Source organism: Lontra canadensis, unplaced genomic scaffold (assembly GCF_010015895.1).
Source record: "Lontra canadensis isolate GAN:19392208 unplaced genomic scaffold, GSC_riverotter_1.0 scaffold545, whole genome shotgun sequence".
Classification (NCBI taxonomy): domain Eukaryota; kingdom Metazoa; phylum Chordata; class Mammalia; order Carnivora; family Mustelidae; genus Lontra; species Lontra canadensis.
The window spans coordinates 45,375-56,330 of record NW_022631535.1 but is presented as its reverse complement, the minus strand read 5'-3'; the positions used below and the strand labels follow the sequence as shown (position 1 = coordinate 56,330).

The window sequence follows — 10,956 nt, the reverse complement described above, 5'->3', positions numbered from 1 at the left end:
ACAATGAAAGATCCAATCAATACTATTAGCTAAACAGATAGCTATAACTTCTTCAGTTAAGACCTGTACCTCTTTGGACAAACTCAACTAGGAATTTAGAATGTTTTTAGATAGATAAATAATGGTTTGCATTCAAATGAATCCACCTCATATCAGGAAAATCTCTTTCATGGAGTATCTAGCTCCTATATACTCAGGAAGACTACATACATTATTCCAATTATATGAGGAAACTAAAATAGGTAAATTCACAAAGAAAGAAAGTAGAGATTAGTGGGGGCAGGGGTGGAGAAATCTAGAGAATTACTGGGTTGTGGTTAGTTGGTTTCAGGTGATGAAAAAGTTTTAGAAATACCTTCGTGGTGGCAATTACACAATATTGTGGGTATATTCAATGCCATTCAACTGTACAACTTAAAAATGGTTAGAATGAGGGGTGCCTAGGTGGCTCAGTTAAGCCAATTTCTGTCAACTGAGCCGATTTTTTATTTCGGCTCAGGTCATGATCAGGGTCTTGGGATCAAGTCCCACGTCTAGCTCTACGCTCAGCAGTGAGTCTGCCAGATTCTCTCCCTCTGTCCCCCCATTTACTCATTCTATAATAAATCCTTTTTAGAAGGGGTTAGAATGATAAACCTCATGTTAGAGTTTACAATAATTTTTTTTCAAGTAAAAAGCTATGTACATAAAGCTATCCTTTAAATTTTCTATCTATATCAAAAAATTGGGAATAACCTAAAATATAAATGGGGGAATCAACATACAAAGATGGAGAACTGCTCATATTAAAATAGAAAACATAAAAATACGTACACTAAGAGCCTAACTATGTGAACATGCCTACAAAGACTAAAAGCTAATATTAAAAAAAAAAATCTATTGTAATTCCACTCTCACACAAACAAGTTTAAAATGCAACCTACCAACAAAAGTTTTCCCCGTCAACATAATCCAAAACTGCTATCCTAGTGAACTGAGATAGGGTTGGTCTTAAAATCATCCAAAGCAGTTTCATTAAGAGCTAAAAGAATTCTCTGTTACATGGCCAACGCTGCAAAGGCAATCCCAGGAAACAAGACAATTCTCTTTTGTAACTTTTTTCACTTTCACAGTGAGAGCTTTTGTTTCTCTTCCATGACTTACCTGCAGGCACGGTCGGGGGAATTAAGAATTTCATAGTAGAATACGGAAAAGTTGAGAGCAAGACCTAAGCGAATTGGATGCGTTGGTGGAAGTTCTGTCATTGCAATATCACTAGCAGCTTTATAAGCCACTAGGCTGTTCTCCGCAGCCTCCTTCCTGTCATTTCCTGTGGCAAATTCAGCCAGATACCTGTGGTAGTCCCCTTTCCTAAAACAAAACAAAATAAAACAAACAGAATTAGGAAAAATACTTTTTAAATGAAAGTAAACTTAAAATTTTGTAGTCTGTAATGTGAAATGTGACAGAAATATATTTAATAATTAACATGGATACTTCAATAATTTCACAAAGTCTCTTTCAGCAAAGACTGACTATTCAGTTTTCCTCCTCAGAGTTCAGAATACCAAATATAAGCAAAAACCTAGCGAAATTAACTGCAAAACCTCAAAAATCAGTATGTTTTTCGCTGGCTAAAATTAAACACAAAAAAGTGGTTCCAAAAAAAAATGGCATGGCAGTTTCTTAATTTTGAAATAAAACTTCGACATAAAATGGTAAAACTGAACTCTGTAATACATTGCTACAGCTGGCGGGTAACTCTACACAAAAAACAAATATAAACAGGGACACCTAGGTGGCTCAGTTGGTTAAGTGGCTGCCTTCAGCTTGGGTCATGATCCCAGGGTCCTGGGATTGAGTCCCTCTTCGGAACGTGCTCAACAAGGAGCCTGCTCTGCCTGCTGCTCTCTCTGCTACTCCCTCCCTCTCTGACGGAAAAAAAAAAAAAAAAAAAGCAAATAGATAAAACCTAGTACTCTTACACTAAACAGTCTAACCATCTTAAGTGCAACAATAATTGTTCATTAGCAGTGAATATGCAAATGAGCACTCAAAAATTAAGTTTTAAAAATCATCCCTCCCATGTAACTATCCTCCTAACATTAAACAACTATTCTTAAATAAAAGCTGAACACCTAACACAGAAGAAGTAGTAATTCTAAGGGGGCCAACATTTAATCTGACATTTTCCCTTCTAGTATAGAACCTACATTTTATAATAGAAAACCTTGGACTCGCCAGTGTTAGCTGCTGGAATGAGGTGTTTGTCCAGTACATCCAGAATGTCACAACAGATTAACTTTAGCTCAGTCTCAACCTGAAAAAAAAGTCAAAAATTGTTTAAATCTAAGAAACTGCATAAACTATGACATATTCTCCCTCTAGTTTTTAGGAAGAGAGTCATAGTAAACATAATACATTTCTTTATCAAACCTTCTTCCCCACTCTTGATTTTAAAAAGCAGAGAATAGTTGTCTCCAGGCTATAGAAATTATCCTCCTTCTGCATGCGGTTAGTTTAGTGCTTTAAAACAACCAACCAACCAACCACCACCACCATACGGGGCGCCTGGCTGGCTCAGCTGGTGGAGCATGTTGACTCTTGACCTCACGCTGAGTGTAGAGATTACTACTTAAAATTAAAACCCTAAAAACAAAACAAAACCCATACCAACAACCTCATGATTCAGCTACAGACCTGAAAGTAACACTAATTACTACTTACTGAGAGCTGCACACTTCTATTAATTAGCATATAAGGTAGAAACTATCATGTACATGGGGAAACAAAGATTATGGTATTTGGCCAAAAATCACCAATTTAAAGACCTTCAAGAGGGAGAGCTAGGATTTGAACCCAGACAGGCTATAGAGCCTAAGGTCACATTTTTTAAGGGATGGAATAAAAATTCAAACCCAGGCAGTTTGCCTCCAATGTTCACATTCCTAACCACTACTATGTTCAATAGGCATTCACTTTAGTGGCTGAGATCCACAGCAGTTATGGCACCAAAATCTGTATACTACAAGTAAATATTGCTACTTACCTAAAATTTATCACACTTAAAACGCATACCACCACCCAAGACACATACACATCTTGTTCTCTATTTTCCATTAATACACAGTAACACTGCTGAACCTTTCCAAGTTCTTCTTACGCCCTCTGGAACTTTCTTTCCATTGTAAAGAATTCCCCCACTCTCTCTTCTCCTAATCTCATTCTGGTGCTAGGTTAAACTAGCTCTTTCCTGAATAAACTACCTCCCTGTGGCTTTTCAAGTGGCAATTACTGTAGGACTAAGACATCTTCTGAATTCTCCTAGCTCCCCACTATGACTGGCTGCTATTATTCCAAATGGCTCCCCCGTGGAAGCTCATCCTCTACATTCGAATTTCTAAGCCTCTGTCATCAGTGGATCTCTATATGCCTTTCATCCATATTCACAGCCTACCTCACCAATTCCTAGTATCACACCAAGGTATCACACCCATGTTCCTTTCAACAGAGTTCCTTGACCTCAACTACATGACCTTTTTTGTCAATATCCCTAACTGCGTTGCTGTATCCAAGAAGTCTTAAATTATTTCACCACTGGACTGTAACTTCCTTTTTACTTCCTTTATTCCTGTTATTCCTACTTAGGGACACATTAAGACACCCAGCCACTTGAATCTTTCATCTTGCCCCAATTTATCAGTCCCTCTCTTTACTTCCTGCTTCCTTTCCTACTTAGTCCAAATCCCATTCCTGCTGAAGACACCAAACTTTTCTACTTACAATCCATATTCTTGTTCCAACATATCTGAGGTTAACGGACACATTGATATCCTTCTATGCGACCCCAGGTATGTTAATCACTCAGAACTTTAGTTTTCCCATCTATAAAGCAGAACAATAATCTAGTCTTTACAGGGTCATTTAAATAAATACCCTACCATGCACAATTACATGTACTAATAAATATCTCTCCACTCAAAACAGTGTCTAAAAGAGGTAGAGATAATTAATAAATGGAGTTTCTGCTCAGCAGGGAGACTGCTCCCCCCTCCCCGCCTGTCTCTGCCTACTTATGATCTTTGTCAAATAAATAAATAAAATCTTAAAAAGAAAATAGTTCTCTACTTGTGTGGTGTTGAAAACTAAACACCCTCTACAGCTTCCAGAGAAAAATTCTTCACACCTCTTTCCTGAAATATTGTATGGCCTACCATAATCCAGATAAGTTGAAATGAAAATTCATTAAAATAGAAAAATGTCATTACACAGGTACACAACACATGTGCATTAGGCTGTGATCCAAAATGTCCAAAACCGGGGTGGCTGGGTGGTTCAGTCAGTTAAGCATCTGCCTTCAGCTCAGGTCATGATCCCAGGATCCTGGGATGGAGTCCCATGTCACAGTCCCTGCTCAGTGGTGAGCCAGCCTCTCCCTTCCTCTCTGCCCCTCACCCGACTCATGCACTCTGACTCTCAAATAAATAAATAAATAAATAAATCTTTAAAAAGATGTCCAAAACCTGGAGCACTTGGCTGGCTTAGTCAGAAAGAGCATGTGACTCCTATCTAGGGGTCATGAGTTCAAACCCCACACTGGGTGCAGAGATTAAATAAATAAAACTTTAAAATAAAATATCCCAAACCAGATGCCAAGAAAGCATCTTTCTTTAAAGATGCCCAGGATATGATAATCTTACCATTTGCCGATATTCCCGAATCATTTTTAGTTTGTCTTCTCCTCCCTTGTTTTCTTCTTTCTGTTCAATGCTGCTGATTATTCTCCAGGAAGCTCTTCTAGCTCCAATCACATTTTTATATGCAACAGATAGGAGGTTTCTTTCTTCAACTGTCAACTCCACATCCATCCCTGCTACTTTCTTCATTGATTCCACCATTTCTATAAGGTAAAAGTAAAATCAGATCTTACACGAGTAAGTTTTGTTATACAATATTCCTTCACAATACATCTTTTTTTCCCTGTCAAGCTAGCATAAAAAGTCAAGAATCTTAACAAAAATACAATCATTGAAACTAATATGAGTAGGGGTGCCTAGGTGACTCAGTTAGGCACCTGCCTTTGACTCAGGTTATGATCCTGTGATAGAGTCCCGCACTGGGGGCTCTCCTCTTTTCCCCTGCCCCTTCTCTCAAACAAATAAACGAAATCTTTTAAAACACGAGTAAAAAACTAAAAAAACATGTCAAAGAAAACAAAAAGCCTAGAACAAGAGAATCGATAATAAAATATGTATGGAATCAAAACTTCATATACTTCAAAACTGTAATTCACAGTATGGTTTGGAAAGATTTATCTCATTAAATAAGGTGCATTAGGGGGGGCACCTGGTGGGCTCACATGGTTAAGCATCTGCCTCCGGTTCAGGTCATGATCCCAAGGTCCTGGGATTAAGCCTTGCATAGGACTCCCTGCTTGGTGGGGAGCCTGCTTCTCCCTCTCCTTCTATTGCTCCCCCTGCTTGTGCTCTCTTGCTCTGTCGAACACATAAAAAAAAATCTTTAGGGACACCTGGGTGGCTCAGATGGTTAAGCCGCTGCCTTCGGCTCATATCATGGTCCCATGATCCTGGGATCGAGTCCCACATCAGGCCCCTTGCTCGGCAGGAAGCCTGCTTCTCTCTCTGCCTCTGCCTGCCACTCTGCCTGCTTGTGCTTGCTCTCTCTCTGACAATAAACAAAATCTTAAAAAAAAAAAAAACTTTTTAAAAATAAGAGAACTAGGAAGACACCTGCCCATTTCCTAGTACAAATAATTGAGTTGGCAGTTTAGACAAAGATTAAAATGTTACAGGCTCTAGGGGCACCTGGGTGGCGCAGTTATTTGAGTGTCTGACTCTTGCTTTCAGTTCAGGTTGTGACCTCAGGGTGGTAAGACTAAGCCGAACGCTCAGTAGGGAGTCTGCTTGTGTTTCTCATTCCTCTCCTTCTGCCCCTCACCTCTGCCCAAATCACTCTCTCTCTAAAATAAATGAATCTTAAAAAAAAAAAAAAGTTACAGGCCCTGTTACAAAGTTATAATAATTTGTAAGAAAATTATTTTCTTACAAATAATTTCCCAAGTAAATACAAATAAACTGTATTTCCAAGTCATGGGAGTAAAAAGCATTCATATAGGAAGCATACACATTTGAGCATCTGGTTAGTCACAAACACAAACCAAACTTATCTTTGGTTTCCACCCCTCCTTCTTTAGAACGGCACTGTCCACCTCCTACGAATTCAGTTCATCAGCAAAACTTCTGATGGTTCCTATCTGTTACCACTAGGTGGCAACCAAAGAAAGGGGAGCAGATAAATCTTAGCCGATCCCCAAGTAAAGGAAAAAATAGGTAACACAATGAAAGTGAGCGGCTCCGTCATTAGGCGTCTGCCTTAGGCTCAGGTCATGATTCCACTGTCCTGGGATCAAGCCCCACATCTCACTTTCAGCTTGCGGGAAGCCTGCTTCTCCCTCTCCCACTGCCCCTGCTTGTGTTCCCTCTCTAGCTGTCAAATAAATAAATAGAATCTTAAACCAAACCAAACCAAACCAAACAAAAAAAAAAGGGCATCTGACTCTTGATCTCAGCTCAGGTCTTGATTTCAGGGCCATGAGTTCAAGCCCCACACTGGGCATGGGGCCCACTGAAAACAAGGGGCACTCGGTGGCTCAGTCAGTTAAGCATCTGACTCCTGATTTCAGCTCAAGTCATGATCTCAGAATCGCGAGATGGAGGTCTCTCCCTCTGCACCATCCGCTGTGTATGTGTGCACGATCTCTTTCTCTAATAAAATAAATCTTTTTTAGAAAACTTAAAAAAAAAATAAAAACAATGCATGTGAATGCAGAGGAAGAACCAAAAACAGCTCAATGAACACTAACCTATTAATGAAAACTATGCTTTTAGAAAAAACTAAGTGCTGTATTACCATATGGCTCTCCAACTTTACTGATTCAGAATCTTTAGTACTAAGACCCAAGGATCTGCATTTTAATAAGCACCCTTAGCATACTTAACACTCTAAACATAAGCAATACCTTAAGGTATGATGCAGATGGTAACTTTATGATACACTGCTGAATAGTTAAATTATGTGTAATCCCAAGGAAATATGTTTAAAAAACATCATCCTTTCGGGAATATCAGGAAACTAAGAGAAACATTAAAATGGTAAGGTCTTTGGCAAATAGTTTGGTAGTTCCTATACTGTTAGAACACCCTAAGACTCAGCAATTCCACTATAGGCATTATTCAAAAGAAATGAAAATACATCTTCACAAAGACTTTTTACACAAATGTTCACAGAAGCTTTATTCAAAATAGTTAAGATGACAACCCAAAAGTCCATGTATACAATGGAATACAACTCAAGAACAAAAAATGAACCAAGGATTCAAGTAACATGGCTGAGAGTTGCAAAATCATGCTAACTGAAAAAAGTCAGGCCAAAAAGACTGATTCACTTTAAGTTATAGAAAACGGAAAACTATAAAGACAGCAAATAAGTGATTACCAAGGTATGGAGGTGAAGTGAGGGGAGCGTGTGTGCAAAGAAAATGTAAGGAATAACAGAACTGCTCTACTGCAGTGGTTCTACAACTGAACAGATTTATCAAACACTGAATTTTAAAAACAAAACCAAAAACCCACTGAATTGTACAGCCTAAAACTTGAACAACACAGAAAAACAGAGGGAGCAGACCCACCAAGGAGTCAGTCAGAAATCCAAGCATACCTTTTGACTCCCCCTGCCAAAACTTTACTAATGATCTACTGTTGACCAGAAGTCTTGCTGATAATTAACACCTATTTTTTAATGTCATCTGTATTTGTATTATATACTGTATTCCACAATAAAGCAAACTAGGAGAAAGAAATTGTTAGAAAGAAAATCCTAAGAGAAAAAATATTCACGGTATTCACTGAAAAAAAAAAAAAAAATCTATATTTAAGTGGACCCACACAGTTCAAACCCATGTTGTTCATCAAGAGTCAACTATACAGGGACTCCTGGGTGGCTCAGTTGGTTAAGCGGCTGCCTTCGGCTCAGGTCATGATCCCAGCGTCCTGGGATCGAGTCCCACATCGGGCTCCTTGCTCGGCAGGGAGCCTGCTTCTCCCTCTGCCTCTGCCTGCCACTCTGTCTGCCTGTGCTTGCTCTCTCACTCTCTCTCTCTCTCTCTGACAAATAAATTTTTTAAAAAATCTTAAAAAAAAAAAAGAGTCAACTATACATGTAAAAGAGATCATATACAAATACTTTAATAAGGTGGATTTTTCTTTCAAGATTTTATTTATTTATTTGACAGAGAGAGAGAGCGCGAGCGTGCGCGCAGGCAGGCAGAGCAGCAGAGTGAGAGGGAGAAGCAGGCTCTCTGTTGAGCAGGGACCCTGACATGGGACTGGATCCCAGGACCCTGGGACCATGACCTGAGCCGAAGGCAGACGCTTATTTGACTGAGCCACCCAGGCGCCCCAATAAAGCAGACAGATTTTTTAATGTAGTCCTGGAACATTAAGGAAAGACATATTGCAGGCACCTGGATGGCTCAGTCATTAAGCGTCTGCCTACAGTTCAGGCCATGATCCCAAGGTCCTGGAATGGAGATCGGCCCTAAGCTCCCTGCCCACCAGGAAGCCTGCTTCTCTCTCCCTCCCCCTGGCTTGTGTTTCCTCTCTCACGGTCTGTCAAATAAACAAATAAAATCTTAAAAAAAAAAATAAAAGAAGTATTAGGAAGTACAGTAGTAAGACCATTAATTCATTTGTGGAAGCCTGAAAGCGTTCCTTTTTTTTTTTTTAATAGTCATGAAAAGAAAGTCTAAATTCAGGGGCAGTGAAGTCGGAAGGTAATTTCAAGCTCACTTCCATACTAGTTTGCATTTTCAAAAACTAACAAATTAAACATTCCTCAGAAGTGAACCAGTGAACTTTTCTAAACTGGCTCTAACAAAGCAATTTAAAAAGTAACCTAGCACACCATTAATCCTTTTAAACTGTAAGACTCTGCAACATTATATATGAAAAAACTATACACAAGTATCTAATACCACCAAAAATTTAACAGTATGTCTCTGGGTACTATTCCAGATAATTTACATTTCCTTCACTTTTCTGTGCTTTAAAATTTTTCAACATTTCTGGGGATGCCTGGGTGGCTCAGTTGGTTAAACGGCTGCCTTCGGCTCAGGTCATGATCCCAGCGTCCTGGGATCAAGTCCCATATCAGGCTCCTTGCTCTGCAAGGAGCCTGCTTCTCCCTCTGCCTCTGCCTGCCACTCCATCTGCCTGTGCTCTCTCTCTCTCTGACAAATAAATAAAATCTTTAAAAAAAATTTTTTTTCAACATTTCTTTTTTTTTTTGAGAGATTTTTTTTTTGTTTGACAGCAAGCACAAGCAGGGGAAATGGTGGGCAGAGGGAGAGGAAGAAGCAGGCCACCCCCACCCCACCTGATGCAGAGGAGGGAGCCCAAGGTGGGGCTCGATCCCAGGACCCTGGGATCATGACCTGAGCCAAAGGCAGACACTTATCAACTGAGCTACCCAGGCACCCCCAAAGTTTTCAACATTCCAACAATATTTTTACAATATGGGGGAAAGAGGAGAAATATATTTAAAGCACTCAATAATACTCCATCCCAGATTAAATTCAGTATTCTCTTCATTTAGAAAGCCAAAAACAGGGCGCCTGGGTGACTCAGTGGGTTAAAGCCTCTGCCTTCGGCTCCGGTCATGATCTCAGGGTCCTGGAATTGAGCCCCACACATCCAGCTCTCTGCTCAGCGGGGAGCCTGCTTCCTCCTCTCTCTCTGCCTGCCTATTTGGGATCTCTGTCAAATAAATAAATAAATCTTTAAAAAAAAAAAAAAAGGAAAGCCAAAAACAAGGCAAAAAAGACTATGGTACAACTACAGAAGCAGCAGTTGTCCAGTTTTAGTAAATAACAGCTTTACTGATCTGCAATTCACATATACAATTCACCCATTTAAAATGTAGTGATAGTTTCAGTATATTCACAAAGTTGTGCAACCATTACCACAACCAATTTTAGAATATTTTCATCACTTGAAAAAGAAATACTCCATATCCATTAGCAGTCACTCCCCATCTATCCCCAATTTCCTCAATCCTAGGTACCCACCTACTTTCATCTCTATGGATTTATGTCCATTCTGGACATTCCATATAAAAAGAACCATATACAGGCATTCGTTGTTTTATTATGCTTCACAGAATTGTATTTTTTACAAACTGAACATCTGTGGCAACCCTATGTGAAGGAAGCCTATTGGCATCTTATTTCCAATACCATTTGTTCATTTCATGTTTCTGTGTCAAATTTCAGTAATATAAATGTTGTGTTCTGACTGTTCCACTGACCTGCCTGACATTCAGTGCCATGTCATGTCTCCCCACCCTCCACTGTCCTCTCCCTCTTTTCCCTCGGGCCTCCCTATTCTGAGACTCTACAATAGTGAAATTAGCTCAATTAGTAACACTAAAATGGCCCCTAAGTCAAGTGAAAGGAAGTTTCACAGATCTTATACATCAAAAGCTAGCAATGATTAAGCTTATAGTAAGGAAGGTGTGCTGAAAGCTGAGACAAGCCAAAAGCTAGGCCTCTTAGGCCAACAATCCTCCAAGTTATGAATACAAAGTATAAGTTCTTAAAGGAAATGAAAAGTACTTCACCAGTTAACACAGGAATAGAAGCAAACAGCCCTATCATTAACAGGGAGAAAGTTTCAGTGGTCTGGACAGAAGATCACACCAGCCACAACATTCTTTTAAGACAAAACCTAATCCAGAGCAAGGCCCTAACTTTATTATATGAAGGCTAAGAGAAGTGAGGAAGCTGCAGGAGAAAAGGTCAGGACAGCAGAGGTTGATTCCTGAGGTTCAAGGGAAGAAGTCATCTCCCTAACAAGTGAAAGCAGCAAGTGCTGATGTAGAAGCTGCAACAAGTTATTCAGA

General features: G+C 39.5%; 1 protein-coding gene across 1 annotated transcript in view; it reads right to left on the bottom strand.

Moving 5' to 3' along the window:
• Nucleotides 1-1,120: 1,120 nt before the first annotated feature.
• LOC116863109 (14-3-3 protein epsilon) overlaps nucleotides 1,121-10,956 on the bottom strand; it is a 47,474-nt gene continuing 37,638 nt past the window's right edge. Inside the window, exons 2-4 of the mRNA XM_032850614.1 lie at nucleotides 4,680-4,879; nucleotides 2,193-2,299; nucleotides 1,121-1,350 (exon numbers count right to left, since the gene is read on the bottom strand). Coding sequence (XP_032706505.1) covers nucleotides 1,140-1,350; nucleotides 2,193-2,299; nucleotides 4,680-4,879 — 518 coding nt within the window. The 3' untranslated portion in view covers nucleotides 1,121-1,139. The remainder of the gene's footprint in view (nucleotides 1,351-2,192; nucleotides 2,300-4,679; nucleotides 4,880-10,956) is intronic.